General features: G+C 43.2%; 2 protein-coding genes across 4 annotated transcripts in view; both read right to left on the reverse strand.

The window, feature by feature from the left end:
- The window catches only part of NIT2 (nitrilase family member 2), a 28,925-nt gene extending 20,224 nt beyond the window's left edge, over positions 1-8,701 (reverse strand). For both annotated transcript variants that reach the window (XM_019523741.1, XM_019523740.1), the window contains exons 1-4: positions 8,626-8,701; positions 6,896-7,014; positions 1,881-2,001; positions 1,652-1,740 (exon numbers count right to left, since the gene is read on the reverse strand). In XM_019523741.1, coding sequence (XP_019379286.1) covers positions 1,652-1,740; positions 1,881-2,001; positions 6,896-7,014; positions 8,626-8,683 — 387 coding nt within the window. In that variant the 5' untranslated portion in view covers positions 8,684-8,701. The remainder of the gene's footprint in view (positions 1-1,651; positions 1,741-1,880; positions 2,002-6,895; positions 7,015-8,625) is intronic.
- Positions 8,702-14,746: 6,045 nt separating this feature from the next.
- The window catches only part of TBC1D23 (TBC1 domain family member 23), a 70,705-nt gene continuing 65,053 nt past the window's right edge, over positions 14,747-20,398 (reverse strand). The window contains exons 17-19 of one of the 2 annotated variants that reach the window (XM_019523742.1): positions 19,244-19,379; positions 18,482-18,676; positions 14,747-16,532 (exon numbers count right to left, since the gene is read on the reverse strand). In XM_019523742.1, the coding sequence (XP_019379287.1) occupies positions 16,451-16,532; positions 18,482-18,676; positions 19,244-19,379 (413 nt within the window). In that variant the 3' untranslated portion in view covers positions 14,747-16,450. The remainder of the gene's footprint in view (positions 16,533-18,481; positions 18,677-19,243; positions 19,380-20,398) is intronic. The other variant, XM_019523743.1, reaches the window with a different exon arrangement.

Here is a 20,398-nt window from a genome sequence, read left to right on the forward strand (position 1 = left end):
TCTCAGGTATATTAATGTCAAATAAATGAATCTGTTTAAAAGAAAACAAACCCAGGGCACGCCTTTTAAATTATTCAGCATAGCACTATTAATGATGTCTCCCTACAACCCAAAAGTATACTTACAGATGTGAGCCTGTGTTAAACATATGAACCCTGTAGCCAACTTTTTTATCATAGACCAAAGCTTTGTCAGAATTCCTAGTCTACAATATAAGATTTAATTAGCGCTTTGGGACTATGGTGACATTGGTCAAAAATAAGATCCTATCTTAGATGAATATATGTCTTCCCAGGTATTTGAGTAAAGGCTTGTGCACTGGTAAACACCTAGAATTGAATCAATGGGCACCTAGTTATCCATATATCAAGTTTGATATTATTTAATATAATAATAGAAACAATGTAAAAAAAATCTAAAGATGAAAGTAATTATTAATAAATACTTGTAAATAGCTTTCTCTGCTTTCTTCAGCAATATTTATTCAGAAATAGCAAGATGATATTATTTAATTCATTCACTGGACTAAATAGGAGAACAGCCTTTTAAAGGAGTAGGTATATATTAAAAACACTTATATTAACATAAAACTTTGCTATAAATAAACCTTGAGTCCTAGTTTAGAAAATAACCGTCTTTTGGGTGCTGCATCACCTGAGCTATAAGCCTGCAAAACTTCCCCAGACGAGTAAATTCCCAACATCGCACAGTTTCAACAATCTCAAATCTCAGATGCCAAGAAGATGTGGAAGTCCAAATCATTTTAGAGACGTCATCAATATAACAAGCACAGCAAAGACAAAGGGTTAGGATGAGGAAAGGTGACTGGCTGAACACTAGACCTTGGTGACTACTACCTAATTCATTCCTACTTTGTTCAGTTTGGCAGTGATTGTGCACCCTGTTTTTTTCTGTTTTCTCAGTGATCCTACAACAAATCCCTCTACTCTCACATGAGCAAAGGTGTCCACATGCAATGAACAGTATTATTACTCGCCACTGTCCCAGATAGAGAGGGAGTAGAAACAATAGCCAAGTATGAGGTGGTGGCCAATCACCCACTGCAGACAGCTCCAGCAAAGAGCTTGTAAGATCCTGGCAGATGGCATTTGTCCACAAATTCTGTGCAACTGGTTGCTAAGCACTGAATAAGTCCATCGCTATCAAGCATCTGTGAAAGCTAGAAAGGTCAAATTAACCCCCAAATGGATTTGCAAACTGCAAAAGCATTGTTTAGTGGCTGGAGCAGAGGACTTGGGATGAAAATCCTGGTCCCAGTGAACTCACATGGAACTTCAGGGTCGACTAGAGTCCCACTGACTGTAGTGGAGCCAATACTTTATTTTGGTGATTTTAAGTGTTCTGCCACTTTCTGCAATAACCCATTGGGAAAAATCAACTCACCTGCCTGAACCTTCCTTTCCTCATGTAGAAAATAAGTATATTTACTCATCTTTGTAAAGTATGCTGAGGTTTTCAGTGGAAAAACACTCCACCAGTTGCACAATATTTCTTATTGCTGCTGTTCTTTTTGGACATGACCTAATATATTTGCTTCTTATTAAAGAAACCACATAATCGCTTTTGCAGAACACAGCTAAATATCAGCCATCAACCCAAAAAACCTGCTGACAAACTGCTTTTTTCTCACCTTTCTGTGCTTTGCCACCATTGCACCATCAGGTCCAAACACAGTGCATGTGTTATAAAACTTCCCACCGGCCTGTTCTGGAATGGATCCTTGAATAAGAACAGAACACAGATTTCCAACTCTAACATATGAAATGCTAATCCAGCTGCAGAAAGGAAGAGAGCCACTCTTGCCTGTGCCACTCCCAGAGGGTTGCATTTGAGCAAGATAGACATTAAGAACAAGCTACCTCCAATGAGAAAGATGCCACACTCCTTTGAAACTTCTGAAAGCTTCTGTGTGGATTCCCCAGGAATTTCCTCCGCATATTCACGAAAAAATTTAACACTATATGGAGAATTGAAGCATTCCTATGATTGGGAAATAAAGAAACAAAATTAGAATTTGAAAGGCCCACTAAATGCCTAGATAGGGCCACTGAAACTATTTACCAGGGCCATCCGGGGGTGGGGGGGGCAATTCAGGGTGACCATCTCCGGCCCCACGCTTTGGGGGGGCCCCACAGAGTGGGGCGAAGCAGCAGTGGTGCAGAGCTGGGCAAAGTGGAAGCTCTGTGTCTAGCTGCTCGCTACCACCACCCCACCGCCCCGGGCCTCCACGTCCAGGATCAGAGAGGGGGTGGAATCCCACATGGGCTGATTCGCCCTGAGCCCCACACTCTGCTTAGGTCAGCTCTGCTATTTACTTAGGTTTTTTGTTGTTTTTTTTTTTAAACAGTCCTCAGCATGTAGAATTATGAATGCCCATTGAGGCTAAATACAGACAGACAAAAAGCCTGAGGCTGAACTGATTCAATCTTTGCAGGTTAGCCTAAAATGCCCAGATTGAACTGATAAGCAAGTGAACAGGCACTTACTTCTGATTCCAGGAATGCAGCCATCTGCCTGCAGCAGCCCAGGCCAGAAGCTAGGGGGCACTAGAGCATGCCTCTCTGCTTGGTTGGAGTAGACAACTTGGGCCAAGGTTAGCCCGCCCAACCTCCAAGAGGGGGTTTGCAGGGGAGGTGCTAAGCATCCTGGGATGTTGGGGGACTGTGAGTTAACTTGAATCTGGAGATCTGGGACAGGATTTCAATAAACCAATCTAACTTAAATCAATTAAATCCAATACTACATCTATCCAGGTTTATTTCAAGCTGGTTTTGACCTTTTTAAAAGCAATTTCTGTGCACTGAACTTCTGTTGTGTTACACTCTTGAACCAGTTTATGATCACTTATACCAGTTTATGTGTAATTTCTGTCCCTAGCCTAATTAAGTGACCTCTAGGCTTAACACAAGGAACATAATCAGTGCCAGTACTGATGGCAGTTCAATGGGAATGAATCTCCAATGGAAACTGAATCAGTCACCACCAGCCCATTTCATAGAGCCCAAACTGATGGTAACAAGCTTTGCTCACTTGCCAATCTAGTTGCAATAAGATCCAATAGTCTAGGGTTAATGTATCTGTGCATTTCACAAGGGTTCCCAGCCATCTAGTCCCAAGTGGCTGGTTTGACAAGTTCTGAGCTGTGTGGGTCTTAGCAGGACCAGTGGGGTTTTTGCTTTTGTGCACAGTCCACATTCAAAAAGTGGGTTTTTTTCAATCCAAATTATTTTCTAAAGTATTTCTCCTTCTTCAAGGCCTCCTGAAACAATCTGTTAAATGCTTTATCCACACAATTCTCATGTCCTCGGTCTCTAGTACAAACATCAGTCCATGCCCTGCTCCTACTTGGGAAAGAAAGAAATTGATGATCAAAGGGGTCCCTTTTAGCTTTATGTGCTCCAGGACTCAAACTACTGTTCAGTCTTATCCCACTGATATCTCCTTGGATGTCAGAGTATCATAGTAGCTAGGGTTGGAAGGGACCTAAACAGATCATCAATTCTGACCCCTGCCTTGGGCAGGAATGAATGCTGGGGTCATATGACTCCAGTGAGATGTTTATCCAGCCTCCTCTTAAAGACCCCCAAAGTAGGAGCGAGCACCACTTCCCTTGGAAGTTGGTTCCAGGTCCTACCCGCCCCAACCGTAAAGTAATGCCTCCTGATGTCTAGTCTGAACCTGCTCTCTATCAACTTGTGGCCATTATTCCTAGTTACCCTGGGTGGTGCACAGGGGAACAGGGCATCTCCTATTCCTTGCTGATCCCCCCCCTCCGGTGAATTTGTAGATGGCCACCAGATATCACTTCAGCCTTCTCTTGTGGAAGCTGAATAGGTTCAGGCCCTCTAGTCTCTTCTCATATGGCCTGCCCTGCTGCCCCTGATCATGCCAGTGGCCCTCCTCTGGACCCTCTCTGGACCACATCTCTCTTGAAGTGCAGCACCCAGAACTGGATGCAGTACCCCAACTGTGGCCTGACCAATGCTGCATAGAGGGGGAGAATCACCTCCCTGGACCTGCTTGTGATGCATCTGTGGATGCAAGACAAGGTGCAGTTAGCTTTACTGACAGCTTCCTCACGCTGGCGGCTCACATTCAACCTAGAGTCAACAATGACTCCAAGATCCCTTTCCGCCTCTGTGCAGATGTTCAGAGCATGACGTTCAGAACACGTCAGATGTTCAATCCTGAAATATCATCAGCACAACTAGTGCAGCTAAGACAACAGAATGTGGCACCATCAACCTTCAGCACCAGAGCAATGAACCAAATACCCCAGAACTAGTGTGCCCAAGAGACTGTAAAGCATGACATCAGAGCCACATATGCTTGTGTGATTTGTTACTGCTGTGACTAAATACAATGGCCTGCAAGCTGCATCAGAATTACTGTGACCATCAAGGCCAGCATTTCCTGAAGCAAAAAAAGAACTGTTCTCTAAGGTCAAAACTATTTTTTAAAAGACAGTTACATTTCATACATTTTTAGGCTGGGGGACAGGGATTTAATTCTAATAACTGGATTTAAGTTTCTTAATGTCAATTTTTAAATATTGGTTTTGTCCATGCTGTTTCTGTGTGCAGGACTAAAGGAAAAACTGACAAATCCAGTAGTAAATGTGTAACAGGAAAAATTCTTCCCCTCTCCCCACCGCAGCTCAGCACTTATGCCAGGTGGCGTACAGCCCAGTGCAGCACTACCAGGTATTAGAGGGGGTTGGAGTGATGAAAGATGAGCTTGTAGCATAAGCTCAGGACTGGGAGTCAGACTGTGTTTCCTTGCCGAGTTCTGCCACAGGCTTTAGGTAATCGTGAGCAAGTCTCTTCAGCTCCCTGTGTAGTAGGTGCCCCATCTAATTTTTTTTTTTTTTAAGAAAAGACTTGAGAAGATGATAATTTCTGCCTACTTCCCAGTGGTGCTACAAGTTTACATCACGGCTGTTCGTTTTGTGCTTTAAGACTGTCTGGCAAAATATTACATATAAGCACAAAATAACTTGAGAGAGGATGAACCATGTAGAGTTCATGCTTGCTAACCCCTGCATCGTGATGAAAAAAGTCTGGTGGTTTTAGCCTTTGTATGTATAACTAGCAAACAATTGGTAATGGCAAAGTAGGCGGCCCAGGGCAGGGTAATCAAAGGTCAGATTTCTTATGCCAGAGGTACATTGGTACAACAGAGCAGGAAAGTTTACCAAATACTGGTTAACCAACAGGAGAAGGGAAAAATTTTCGCCTCTTAAAAATTCAGATCTAGAGTCCACTCTGACAAGAACTTTGCCTTCATGGGTCAAGGATTGCACAGCAGAGGATTAATGACTAGCCCTGGGAACACATAAAGCTTATCGAATCACTGAAAGTCACCTTTGTTAGTGCATGCATTTATGTAAATAACAACAGAATGCAAATCAGAAAGCAGATCAGAAGCCATTTAAGGTTTTAATGAAAATCATGGGTGTCTTTACACATGCTCTGGGATGGAGGAGGGGAGGGTGCTTTAATTAGAGCAGCTCTAAGAGCCACTCTAATTAAAGCTCCTGCAGCATCACATGTATTCAGCACCCTGTGCTTCAAAATGGCAGTGGGGGTGCTTTAATAAAGCTCATTCAAGCTTTAGTTAAAGCCCCCCTGCTGCCACTTTGAAGCACAGGGATGATGAATACACATAATGCAGGGGGTGCTGGAGCATGCTAATTCACACTGTCTAGCAGACTTGACTGAGTCTGCTCTGACACATGCTAACTAGCACACAACGGAGCAGACATCTGGCATGTATATAGGTGCCCCACCCATATCTCTAACAAAGTGATCAGGAAGGAGAAGTGTTCAGTCACAGGAAGGGGAGTTTTTGAATCAAAACACATTTTAATAGTTGGGTGCTAGTGTTACCACCTCTTTTTAGGTGGGTATTTTCTCTCTTAAACCCAGATCTCAGGGTTTTAAAGACACGTTTTAACAAGAATATGAGGGCCAGAAAACTCACAGACAAACAAGTCACTTGAAAGATCTGGATCCTTTCCATCTCACTTCTTCACTCTGCATACATATTTGGTGAGAAGGCCAAAAAAAAGTGGCAAAGACATCTGTGTTCTCCGAGGGACATATAAACATTCTGCTGATTGGAAAACCAACTCTTTTTCTGTCACATAAGGTTTCCATACTGGTAAGAAAAGTCCCAGGCACCCAGTTCAGGGGCAATGCGTAGGGGGTGCACACGGGCACATTGCAACCCGAGCGTGGTGGTGCGCCCCCTACAAAAAGGTGCCGCCCACACTGTCAGTGGCGCCTGTGGGTGGTTGTCACTTGCCACCCCCCAGTCCCCACTGCTGACACCACCTGTGGTGTCTGTAGGCGGTCAGCGATCCCCACTGGCCACTGCTGCCAGCAGCGTCTGCAGGTGGTCACCGACCCCTGGTCAGCACTTACCACCCCTCTCATCCCCACTGCCACCCACAGTGCCAGCAGCGTCTGCGGGAGCTCCCTGCTTACTGCTACCGTGCTCCTGCCACCACCATGCCCCCGCAGCTGCCAGAGGCATGTGTCGTTCATGATCCAGTTAAACTATTACAAATCTACAATGAGGTCACTCAAGTTAATGAAGTTACCTTGAGTACAAATGAACACAACTTAGCTTGGAAACTACTGTCACATAAAGACAACTTACCAGCTCCAACCAATTCTAGCTGCATGACAGATTCTTTCATGCATTGTTAAGATCTGTTATGGGACACTATGATTTAGTTTCTTTCAGAGCCTGTTGAGGGCACCTTAATGTACCAGACAGGAGACAGAAACACACAGTACAGAAATGCACAGTATATAATGACATAGGGAAGAGGGGAATAGTAGTTTGAGGAGATCAGGTCAATACTCACAGGCAGAACCACAACTTTTGCACCTTTGGCTGTTGCTTCTCTTACTAGCCCACAGGCACGTTGCAGGTTTTCTGATTTGACAGACTGTACATTCAGCTGAATTAGTGCCAGACGGAAGTCTAATGACAGAGAAGATGAAATGAGCCAAAGCAACCCTAGTAAAACATGTCCCAGTTATACTAAATGGATTGGATGCCCTGGGCAGAGAGGGAGCCAAAAACTAGTCCCAGAAAAGAGGACGTGATCATGACCAGACAGGAAAAGACCATCTTCCACCTTTCGTCAGCATTTCAGCAGCCAAGCAAATAAGGGCCAAGGGGTAAATCCTAACTATGTTGCTGTTTACAGGGGCAACCAAGTAAACAGCTTCTCACTGCAATTGTATGCAACAGGCATGAAGTCAGTCAGAGAACTCATTTAGCAATGGTGGGAGTCTGTGGTTTTTCCAGAACTCCCTTTTTTCCTCTGGAAATTCAGAGAAAAATACTACATTGGAGAAATTAGCCACTGAAAGAAAGCCAGACTTTAAACCTTTGGATTCACATACCGAGCACATACAATATTGAACATGAATACCTTGACATGGGGTTTAAAAACCAAACCATGAGTGACTTAAGTTTTCTGTGCCACAGAAAGCAAAGCAGTGGGGCACCTTAGTGATTGACTGGTTCAGAAAGGCAACAGCTTCCTAGGCAACAGCCTACTTTGCCAACTTGCCCTGCTTCCTACCTGACTTTAGACTGCCACAGCTGACTACCTCTCTCTTTTTTTCTATGCCTCAGATTCTTAACTTGTTAAGAGCCCTTAGCCACTTTGTGGAGATTTAGGAGGCTTCATAAATAAGAGATATTTAAATGCGTTGCTCCCTTTAGATGGTAGAGTACAAGCAGAGAGGTAGGGGCTTACAGCAACTTTCTTGCAACATGTCTCTGCATTTGGTGCATTTTGAGCTTCTTCAGAAGACACATTTAAAGGCTTATTAGAAGACCCCAGCCTCCAGATCTGCCAGCAGCTTTCAGAGGCGAGTGCAAGTAACCTTGGGGCACTCCACTGCTTTGCCCATGTTGCGCACGCTCCAAAACACCCTTGTAGTTTACAAAAGCAGAATGATTCTGAGATCAGGCTTTTGGAAACATGTTGTGTGGACAAATAAGAGGAAAATGCTAGCAGAAATAAGCTCCCCTCTTACCCACCCGCAGGGACTGAGCAAACCAGGGTTCGGTTTTAGACCCTAAATGTTGCAGGCACACACAAGCACGCAAATAACCGAACAGGAGTGTCTGCTGAAGGCTCTGAAGGCAGTGACAAGTGTCGGGGTGGGGGTGAGGCACTTGGATCAGATCAGCAGGCTCTGCACCCTGTCTTTGGCAGCAGCCAGTTGTTAGCCTGGCACCCCCACTTCCCCCTTCCCGCACAGGCAAGCAAAGAGGAAGCCCTGGGGCTGGGGGAAGAGAGCAGGCCCCACCCTTTCCAGTCAGCCCTGAGCTCGCTTCCTTCTCCCTTCGGGGAATTGTGGCCTTGGCAGGGCAGAGAAGTCTTGTGTGTGTGTTTGTATGCCTGTATACAGTACCCGTGTGCATGCAGTGTGTGTGTGTGTGTGTGCGCGCGCGCGTGTGTGTAAAAGAAGCCAGGCACACTCCAGGAGCAGGGGAGCAAGAGCCCGGGGGTGTTAAAGCGGGAACCGCCCGGCAGCCCCAGAAAGCGCCCCGCGCCCGGCTACGGTCACTCACTCGCCATAGCTCCGCGTGCCAACAGCATCCTAATGGGACAGGGGGCGGGGCGGCGCATACCCAATGCGCCCCGGGAAGCCGGACAGCCCCGGGGCTGCTGGGAGCTGTAGTCCGCTGGCGGGCGGGGCGAGTGGAGAGGCAGACATGTGGTCTGCCCGGGCGGGGCGGTGACAGGCACGGGTGGCTGCCCGCAGTTTGAGCCTGAGGCTGTGGGAGACCCCCGGGCCCGTGCACTGTACGGGGCCCTCGGGCTAGTATCCTGGCCAAGCCGGGCACACAGTAGCCAGGCCTGGACGGGGAGTGGAGCCCGGCCTGGCCCGAGCCAGGCTGTGTACGCAGTCGCAGCCTGCAGGACAGCCGCAACCCTCGCGCACCGGCCCAAACCCTTGAGTCTCCCCATCAAGCTGAACAGGGGGATTTCACGTAGGAAGCCCGAGGCACAGGGACGGGCTGTGGACTCGGCCCCATGCAGCAGTAGGAGCAGCAGCACAAAGACCCTACTGCTACTCCATTAAGAACGAGTGAAATGAATTTACACAATGGGGTGTCACTAAAATTCAGCAAAGCAATACAAGGATACGTTGAGTCAAAGCAGGTCTAAGCGACAGGGATGTTATTCATAAACATCACCACAACCCATCTTTTAACAGGCAGGCGAGGTTCTTGCACTAGTTGTGATGTCTTTTACTAAACCAACTGAGCAGTTGGAAAAGAAAGTTCTTGGCAAGCTTTTGGGCACAGTCACCCTCCTTCAGGCATGGGGAAGTCTGCTGGTTGGGAGACCCCAAAGAAAGAGAGATGCTAAAAGTGTGGCAGGATATCAGTGAATGTGTAAATAGGAAGAACTAGAAAGACAAAAAGTGAGGCAGAGGGGGAAGAGCAGGGAAGAAAAGGCTGAAGGGAGGCAGTGGAGTGATAGAGTACAAGGTAAAAACGAGGCTGTCAGGCAGGTACCTGGTGAATCTGATGTCAGGGAGGTTGTAATATGTCATAAATCCGCTGTCTATATTGATTCCATGAGTTCTTGTATCCAGTAGATTTATGAAGCGCAGGTCATAGGCTCCTCTGCAGAAGGTGTTTTGTAAGTTCCTTTTAAGGACTGTAAGTGAGAGATCAGAGAGGGAGCGATTGTGCTGTGAGATGTGTCCCCACAGGCAGTTGGGTATTCTTGTCTTTGATAGATTTTCAGTGTGCATTCATTCTGGTGCACAGTTGTTGTTTGGTTTCACCAACATTTTCCCTCAGGGCATTTGGTACACTGGATGAGCTATATTACATTTCTGGAGGTGCAGGTATAGGATCCAGGAAAGGTGATGGTTCTGTTGTGGGGTGTAGTAATTGTGGGGGTGGTGGAGATATGTTTGCAGGTTTTGCATTTCTTGTCCTGGCATTGGCAAATGGAACCAGATCATGCCAGGACAAGAAATACAAAACTTGCCTCTCTCTCTTCCCTTGCGGGGGGTCTCAGAACAGCAGAGACTCCCCATGCGTGAAGAAGGGTGATTGCACCTAAAAGCTTGCTAAGAACTTTTTTCCAACTACTCAGTTCATCTAATAAAAGATGTCACATGTACTCAAAGCACCTTGCCTGCCTATGTCCTTAGACCAACATGGCTACTACCAAAACCCAGCATCTTTTAACAGGGCACTTTCAACTTCAGACTCCTGTTTTCAAAGGATCCCATGCTCCACAGGTTCCCAAGCAGATGAGTTTAATTAACCCTAAAGCCAAGTGCTATGCTTTTAGCCAGGTCCCTCCTGTCCCTGCATTGTTCTCAGCTTTTAAAGCATGTCTTTCATTGGAAGAATCGTCTTTTAGGCTAAAAAATAAATTGTCAAGGGAAAGCAGATCTTTGTCATCCAATGTTTCTCTATAGAAAACACTGTTAGATGTTAAAATAAAATAAAAAACAAACACTACAAAGATGTGATCTTTGCCAAAGGCCAAAACTGCATCGCCTACTATCCAGGAATTCCTGTCTTATACACACACAGAAGACACATACCTTTTTATTTTTCATTTTAAGTTACTTCAAAAATTTATTTTGTCTTCTAGGTTTCAAGATCATTTCAGGTGTTTTTGTTGTTGTTGTTTTGTTTGTTTGTTTTTTACTTAACTCTGCTGTTTATCACTTGCATGATAAAAAAATACAACATGCTTTAACCCACATAGCTAGAAGTACAAAACATCTTGCTTAGGTCACATCAATGGAAAAAGATGTTCAATTTTTTATATAGCAATATACATCTAGCACACAGAACCATCCTATCATTCAGCATATTTGTCAATATGGTCTGAAAAGGTGATGTTGCAGTTCAGATGGCAAGGGTAGGAATACATAGCATGGTACAGACACCTACTTAGGAGGACTGCCATAAGAAACCCACAAGTGCAAGGTCCACTTATATAATAGCGCACAGGTCCACTTATAAGATAATAATGCCTGAAGGGGAAAAAAAAGGGCTTGGAAACAGAACTTGAACACAGAAGGGTTGAAAGCCTGAACTTCAAACATTATTTTTCCCCCTCAACAACACAAGTCATTACAGAGTAGGTGTCAAAAGTCTACAGATTTTTAAATAATATTTCTATATTAAAATAGGAAAGATACAAGTATTTCAATACTTTTGAAGAAACATTTGAAAATATTGTTCATATAAAATGTAACACTGTTGAGCAGACTTGGAAAGATGTATAAAAGTATACAAAGTTAGGGTTGGAAGAGACCTCAGGAGGTCATCTAGTCCAACCCCCTGTTCAAACAGGACCATCCCCAACTAGATCATCCCAGGCAGAGTTTGGTTAGCCGGGTCTTGAAAGTCTCCAGGGATGGATCTTCCACCACCTCTCTGAGTAACCTGTTGCAGTGTTTTACTACCCTCCTAGTGAGACCATTCTTCCTAATATCCAACCTAAACTTCCCTTGCTGCAACTTGAGATGGATGCTCCTTTTTCTGTCATCTGCCACCACTGAGAACAGTCTAGCTCCATCTTTTTTTCAACCTCACTTCAGGTAGTTGAAGCCTGCTATTAAGTCCCCTCTCAGTCTCTTCTCTAGACTAAGTAAGCCCAGTTCCCTCAAACTCTCCTTGTAAGTCATGTGCCCCAGCGCCCAAACCATTTTTGTCATCCTCCAATGGACACTCTCCCAATTTGTCCAGACCCTTTGTCAAACCTGAACACAGTACTCCAGATGTGGCTTCACCAGTGCTGAAGAGAGGGGAATAATCACTTCTTTTGGCCTACTGGCAACACATCTACCAATGCAGCCCACTATGCTGTTAGTCTTCTTGGCAACAAGGGCACACTGTTGACTCATATTCAGCTTATTGTCCACTGTAACCCCCAGGCCCTTTTCTGCAGAGCTGCTGCCCAGCCAGTCAGCCCCCAGTCTGTATCAGTGCACGGGACTGTTCCATCCAAAGTGCAGGACTTTGCACTTGTTCTTGTTGTACCTCATGAGATTCCTTTTGGCCCAATCCTGCATTTTGTCTAGGTCCCTTTGAATCCTAGCCCTACCCTCCAATATATGTACTACTCTCCCAAGCTTGGTGTCATCTGCAAACTTGCCGAGGATGCACGCCATGCCATCTTTCAGGTCACTGATGGAGACACTGAACAAAACCAGCCCCAGGATTGACCCCTGGGGCACTCCACTTGCTACCAGCTGCCAACTAGTCATTGAACTATTGATTACTACTCTGAGCCCAATGCTCCAGCCAGTTTTCTATCCAGCTTACAGTCCGTTCATCCAGTCCATACTTCCTTAGCTTGCCTGTGAGAACGTTGTGGGAGACCATATCAAAAGCCTTGCTAAAATCAAGGTACACCACGTCCACTAGTCTCCCTGCATCCACAGAGCCAGTCACCTCATCACAGAAGGCAATCAGGTTGGTAAGGCATGACTTGCCCCCGATGAATCTATGCTGACTGTTCCTAATCACCTTCTTTTCCTCCAAATGCTTAGAAATGGATTCGTTGAGGATCTGCTCCATGATTTTTCCAGGGACTGAGGTGAGGTTGACTGATCTGTAGTTTCCTGGATGTGCCTTCTTCCCTTTCTTAAACATGGGCACTATGCTTGCCCTTTTCCTATCATCTGGGACTTCTCCTGATTGCCATGTGTTTTCAAAGACGATGGCCAATAGCTCCACAATTCCATCAACCAACTCCCTCAGCACCCTCAGGGTGCTTGTAGATTTCCAGGTTTTCTAAGCAGCCCCCTAACCTGTTCTTTCACCACTGAGGGCTGATCACCTCCTCCCCAAACCCTGCTGCTCAGTGCAGTAGTCTGGGAGCTGACCTTGCCTATGAAGACCGAGGCAAAAAAGGCATTGAGCACTTCAGCCTTTTCTGCACCCTCTGTCTCAAGGTTGCCTCTCCCATTCAGTAAAAGACCCACAGTTTTGCTGATTCTCCACTTGCTACCACCATACTTGTAGAAACCCTTCTTGTTACCCTTCACATCCCTTGCTAGCTGCAACTCCAGTTCTGCTTTGGCCTTCCTGGCATACCCAGATTAGAAGCCTAACTGAAAGAGCAGTAATGAATCTCTTATTAACTCTTAAGATGACAAAATAAGAGTGTGTTTGTACTTTGCTTATCTGTGGAGATAATGCAGTATTAGGAATAATTTGTGCATATAATTTTATGGATGTTAGGCCCATTGGGTTATGCATGAAGACTTAAAACACATGCATAAAAATCTGTGGGACTGAAGACAACATATAATTATTAGTGTTCTTGGTGCTTCCATGGGAATAGAAGGTCCTGAATATTAATTTTGTCTTGGAGGCTGGCTTAAAGAAAAATATTCCTGGAAGAATAATCAAATGTGTGAGAGAAATAATTAAGAAAGCATAAAAACTAGTTGCTGATCCAGACTTCATAAAAGAAAATGGAGATCCTCCAAATAAGAAAAAAAATATTAAAGGAGTAAAGTTCTGAGATTTTTTACAATGACTTCAGCATGATCACCAAAAGAGAATGAAATAAAACAGAAAATGAAAGAAGTTTCAATTTATCTCCAGGATCACTAGTGATTAGACATGCAACAATTGTATCAATACCAGAAAATACTACCTGTTACCTGTTACATGATACTGCAGAAATCCAAGTACAGGCAACCCCCGCTTAACACTGTTTCACTTAGTGCTATTTCACTGTAGCGCTTATTTAAAATTCATACCTTATTTTATTTAGCGTTGAGCCAGTTTTGTTACAGCAGTCAGCACAGCAGCAGTGGTGGCAAGAAGCAGTGAGTGACAGTGAGTGGGCGGGTGGGCATAAGTGCGGGGCCTGCACCGGTGCCATGAGGCCAGAACCAGCAGGGGCCCAGGGCGAGGCAGCAGGAGTGGGGGGCCTGGGCTGGCACACGGTGCCAGAGAGACAGGCAGGCAGGGGGGTGGGGAGAAGCAGAGGCAGTGAGCAGTGAGTGGGCAGGCAGGTGTGAGGCCAGAGGGGGCCCGGGTTGGGGCAGCAGGAGTGCAGGGTGTGGGCTGACACATGGGGCCAGAGTGACTGGCAGGCAGGATTGGAGGGAGAAAGAGGCAGCAGCAGCGGTGGTGAGAAGCTGCAGCAGTAACCAGTTATCTCTATTTATGTTCATTCTTATGGGGAAATGGGTTTCACTTAGTGCGATTCTGCTTAACGCTCGGTTTTTCCAGAATCAATTAAGAGCGTTAAGCGGGGGTTGCCTGTAAAATGGCTTCAACTTCAACCCTAATTCATTCAGGATAAAAAATGCAGCAATTTGGCTAACTTGTACGGCTACAGGAAAGAGTAGAATAGCTACTGTACACTCTGGCGCAGCAGGTCCCTCCTCCCCTTTCAAAGTAACTAAAAATATATGTTTGTCTCCTCCCTTTATTGGTGAGGGAACTGTATGTTTATGAGTATATTGTTGACACAATGGAACACATTATATTCTTATACTTCAACTGAAATATAAAATGTTATTTCAAAGTGAAGTGAACATGAGAAAATTTGAAAATACTGACAGCAGTTCCACATGAAGTGTGGCTTAAGTCTCTCACTTTATGCATCAAGTTCACCCCTAATAAAAATTACATTTAAAAAAGTGAAATTAGGCCCACAGAAATCACACCGCATAAAATTAAGTATCTCTGGTTAGAACAATTTATGTTCAAATTGTACTGCTTTATTTACAACTGTGGTTTATAAACAGTAACACAAACATCTTTACATTAACATTATGAAAAATCTCATTGCTGAAGTAGGCACAGAGTCAGGAGGCTCTTCAGGAGATTTTTGGAAGGGGATAGGAGGAGGAAAATGTAAGACAACAGCTGCAGGGCAGAACTATAAATACAGGATCATGGGCCCAAGTGCAGTTTCATGCAAATATGTTCAATAGTTTAAGTTCTATTGGTGTTTATTCAGATATTAAAAAGGAGTTAGTTCCAGAATTAAGGTGCCTTAGCTTGATTCCTACTAAAAATAACATAGAATAGCTATTTATTATAAAGGTCAGTTTTATTTGATCTCTTTTACGATACATCAATTTTTACATTTTATGACCTGCAAATACTCAGCAGATTCCACACAGCACAGCTAATCCCCTTAATAATTATTCTACAGATTTTGGTAGTTTTCCCATGACCAGTTATATTATGGCCATAAGGGCATCCTTCCAGGATTGGGTTTAGTAATATGGAGAACCAAAGTTATTTTAAGTATGAAAGCTGAAGATTTCTTGTAGAATAGTTGTTGGTTTCTCAGACATTAAAGTATTTGGATGTGATTGAAAGGAAAAAACAGAACAAATGACTTGAAAACACTGAATGAAGACAACATTCAATTAAATACAATTATCAGATATATACATTGCTTGGATCTCTTTATTTGTGTGCATTAGTCTTGCTTCAAACACACCTACAAGTTAGTGCAAAATCCATCTATGCTGAACTGAAGGTTCTTAAAAAAGCTCCGAGAACAGATGTTTTACTCTTCTGGGAGACAGACAGCTTATTTTCAACTCTTATGCTATCACATAACATGAATTCCAATAGCAAGGTGCCCACCAACTTTTACTACAAACAGGAATAGTGTTTTTTCTCCTGGAAACCGTTAGTTTGCATAACTTCAAAGCCATAACCCTGTCATAAGACTAATATTGTCCACACTTCAGGTTGGTATTTTGCTTCTCATCATTTACCCATTCAAATTATTTTACCTGATAGTTCAGAGGATATTTAAAAAGTTTCACAGAATGGTTTTCATTTTGCAGTCACTTGGGAGTCCAAGATTCCTTTAACTGGGTTCCAGTCATTTTAAAAGGAGGAAGTAGAGTTACTGAGCTTTTGTTTCTTCCATTTAAAAACCTGAGTATTGTTATGAGTCCTTGATACTACCCAGCAGGAAAAAACAAATTTACAGAAGTTAAGTCATAAGTCATTTCTGACTTCTACTTTTCAAGGTCACTTAAAACATTCCCATTTTCTACTATTTTTGTACCTAAAAGAGCTACATTTTCTTGATAGCGGTTCTACAAAACTGAGCTGCATTCTGCATCTTTGAAGGTACAAGTCAGCTACATTAAAGTGGCTTAAAAGAACCAAACAAACTGACCTTTATAATAAACAACTTCTGCAAAACCCCCTGAAAATGTTAAACAAAAATAAAGAATTAAAAAACCTGCTCAGAAATTTGATAATTTACCCTATCTTAAGCCTGCTACTCAGACACTGCCGGCAGCAAATGGAACCATTCTCTTCAGTTAGTATTCGGGTGGGAAGCAGTCATTTTGTGTCCATATGGTTGCTTCTTCCTTCTAAACCATTATCTTCAAAGTCTTCTATTTCATTAGCTCTCCAAAGCATCCAGAACTTTCATGATCTGTTGTTTAATGGCTTTGGTAGCATCACCTGCGTTTGGAATTAAATATCTAAACAAAAAAAAAAAGTTGGAGGATGAGGGAAGGAGGAGAGCGAGCCATCATTAATAAATCTATAAAGATTCCTATGCCAGTCAAAAAAATCGTGTCTGTATTTTTCTCCAACTTAAATCATGGTTAGATTTGGGGAAAACAAACAAAAAACCCTCTTGTTAAATATAAACCCATTGTGGAAAAAGTAAAGTTCATTTATGATCTCAGTAAGACTTCAGATCTCAGAGATTTCAAATGAAAACTTAAAATATTTAAAACATTTTGCCTTTTTGTTTCAAAGAACTCAAAAAAATCACAACAAAAAAAATTGCTCTCTTTTTGGTAGCCAAACCCCCCCCAGAAATGAAGTTGACATTTGCTAAGGGGTGCCTAGAGTCTAACAAGATCAAGAACCACTGCATTAGTGCGAAAGTTTTCTTCGTGGTAATTTACTGTTGATGAAAATGATTGGGTTAAATGCCCCTGGAGATCAGTCAACAAATTTACTAATAGAAAAGAAGGTATTTTCATTGGTAGGGGGGTCTATTTAACTCACAGAAAGACAAATCAATTTTCATAGCTTGGTCGTGGCTCAAACAGCCAATTTCGTGGGTATTTCTTGGCAGTCTCACCCCTTGCCACTGACTGGCAGAGAGGCATATACCATACAGTTTCATAGTTAGTAGGGTCAGAAGGGACCTGAGCAGATCATCATTTACTTTAATAGTAAATTCCGCAGGAAGTAAATTATATATACTTTATCATATTATTATACATCTGAATATTACATTTAAATCTAAATTTAAACATAAAATTTATATTCAATATGAATTGTAACTCATATCATCATAGTTATATGTAGCATTTACAAAAGGTATCTACAAAATGTTTTGGAATACTAATTAATGCTAATATTAATAGAAACATTTTCACTTCACTGACTGCCACCTTCACTTAGTCTACCTCACTGGCAGAGAGTAATTCTTAATCATGCGATCTATGGCTAGTGATTGTCATGTTTTTGTATTGCAGTAAGCACTGGGACATTCTAAAACAGCGTATTATAATAATAATAATAATATACTTTTGAGTTTTTTTAAGGCTGATTTCATGGGAAATTGAGGCCAATACAATATTTCCTGGTGACTGCGGACAACAGTTTTTCACAGCTTCTGCAAAAAAGCAAATTAATTAGACCCCCTAGTCAATGAAGTTCAAGTTTTCTCTAGAGCTTACCTCACCAATATATGCAATCCCTAATCTGAAGACGTTTCCATCCCTGCCCTTCTATTCTTGCTCTCTGCATAAATCCAACTTTGAGAAGCATCTAGTTTGGACTAGATGATCGTATGAGGTCCCTTCCTGCCCTAAGATTTCATGCATCTGGATGTTCCAGATATCAGACTAAAGGTTTTGTAGCATAATAAAGCTGATTTCAAGCCTCTTATACTGGGCTTATCACATCCACTTTTTACACTAAAATGGCTGCAAGAATCACCTAAGACAAGGGGTCAGCAACCTATGAGCCCCAAACCACTGGATCCAGCCTGCAGACGTGGGGCTTTGGTGACATTCAGCATTGGGGTCTTTATGCCACAGCAGGGAGAAGCAATGGCAGCAGATGGGTCCTTGCACCCACCCACTTCTGACTCAAGTTGGGCTATTCTTGCAGTCTTAAAAAGCTGACAACTGCTGATTGAAGAGATAAAACTCTTGGTTAAACATATTCAGAGATGTTTATAGGGATACAGGGGTAGAGAAGAAACGTTTTTTTCAACGTGGTCTTTCAGACTGATATACTAAGCACTATACAATAAGTGTACTTTTCTATAAAAATGCTAAGTGTTTCCAACAAAGTGTACTGAAGACTGATTTCCCTGAGTAGTAAAATGAAGTTAATGGCACTGTACATATCACAGGGGCAGGCCATTTGTTCTGTGAGCAGTATGTATGTGAAACGTTCTTACCTTTCAACTGCCAAAATTTCTATGCCTGAAGTACTGCTGTTTCCATATTTAAAGGTGATTAGTTCAGGGTGTTTCTTCTTGGATGTGATTTTAACTACAGAATTTAGCGCCTGACGAGACTGTATGTAAGCCAATCCTTTTCGCGATGGAATCTCCCTCAAACAATACATGTGTGTTGCAGTAACTAAGAGATGACTTAAGAGAAAAAGCTTATCAAACAAATTGAACTTGTAGGTGGTCAAGCCTGTAGAAAGTGTAATAGTAAAGATAATCCACGCTATGTGCTAGCCAACACGCACAGCTTTCAAATATCAATACAATAGATCTACAGTCATTCTTTGGCCAGGGAAGGGAAGATGCAATACACATCATGCTCCAGTTCCTCCTCATAACCAGTTAATGAAGGTCAATTGAACTGTGCCTCATTTCAGAATAGCAATACATCAACACACCCTTGTGGGGAATTCAATAAGGAAAGAGCAGAATCATGTGACTACCTGGAGACCCCCTGGTGCTGAAAATAAGCCTAACCTTAGTGAGAATATTTATCTGAGTATCTTTGCAAAACACAGCTAACGCCATTCTGTGTACTACACTTTTGCAGAGTGTAAAAAAGTGAGAGAGAATAAATAATACAGTTATTAGAATTTTCTGGGAGAAAAGTTATTTACTGGCACAGCTCCCCATGATTCACTAAACATGAAGGAGTAATTTAAATAGTACCACCCACCTTTTCAGGCCCTAACAACAGTACTTTGATACCTGGGAAACATGTGTCCATTTTCTTTCACCTCATTACATGGGAAATTATATTTTACATCTGGCTTGTTTATCCATGTCTGGATATTAACCACCTCTTTTCGATCATCATCTGACATTGAGGAGCTATCAATTTCATCTATTTGAAACAGAAAAAAAAGTCACTTTTATTCAGAACATCCATCAACTCTTTAAATTTTACAATATTATTGTTGGTTAAAAAACAAGCTTTATATCTGTACAGAACATGGAGGATATCTAAACAGATCAAAAGTTTAAAGAACCCAGTTATCTAAAAGCAGTGAATCCTAGAGACATGTCTGACATCCAGTACTTCAGTTCTCACCTCCATTCTTTCACTGCTCTCTCTCTCAAAGCTATTTTTAGATGTTCTACTTAAAATGTTTACTGCAAAGCAAGGTCAAGTTGCACATCCATCTCTTAGACTGGTAACTGCCATATTTATTTGAATACAAGAAGAGGTTCCTCCCATTCACCACGGGGGAAGAGCCCCTTATCTTGGATTCAAGTACAAGGGGAGCAGGACAGAAGCTGCAGCTCTGACTCTGGGCTTGGGGCTGGGATCCGAGCGGCAGACATGGCCTCCCCTGCCCCCCACCACCTCTGCTCCACGCTACCACCCCCACTTCTGCCTCTGTCTTTCCACTCCCACTGTCATTCACTTTCCTGACCCAGGGCTGGGACTGGCACTGCTGCCATCACAACTTTTTTTTTTGTCTTCCTTAAAGGAGAATTTTTCATGCCCCAAATCAAATCAGCCAAAACAATTCCAGATCCATGAGTCATTCAAAAACCATATGCAGCCCTGCTACCGGCAAACATCCTCCACCCCTGCTTGGGGCTTCAGATGCTTCCACATCCTTTGGTGGGCATCCTAGGTGCAGGCCCAAGCCTGGAGGCTTAGGGTTTGGATGCCCCCTAGTTTTGTTTGCCCTCAGCCAGATGGCTGCAGAAGCAAGCTAGGGAGGAGTCTCCCATTTCCATAACGTCGGCATATTGCTGAGATCTTCCCACTGGAAGCGAAAGTGAGAGGCTAATTATGCATTATGTTGGTCAGAGTACTACCCCCTGACACACTCATGGTTTTCCCCAGCCAGTAGCAGGACACATGATTTTGGGATGAGGGATCATATCCCA

The sequence above is a fragment of the Gavialis gangeticus genome, unplaced genomic scaffold (genome assembly GCF_001723915.1).
Source record: "Gavialis gangeticus isolate Ggan-Ray unplaced genomic scaffold, GavGan_comp1, whole genome shotgun sequence".
Classification (NCBI taxonomy): Eukaryota; Metazoa; Chordata; order Crocodylia; family Gavialidae; genus Gavialis; species Gavialis gangeticus.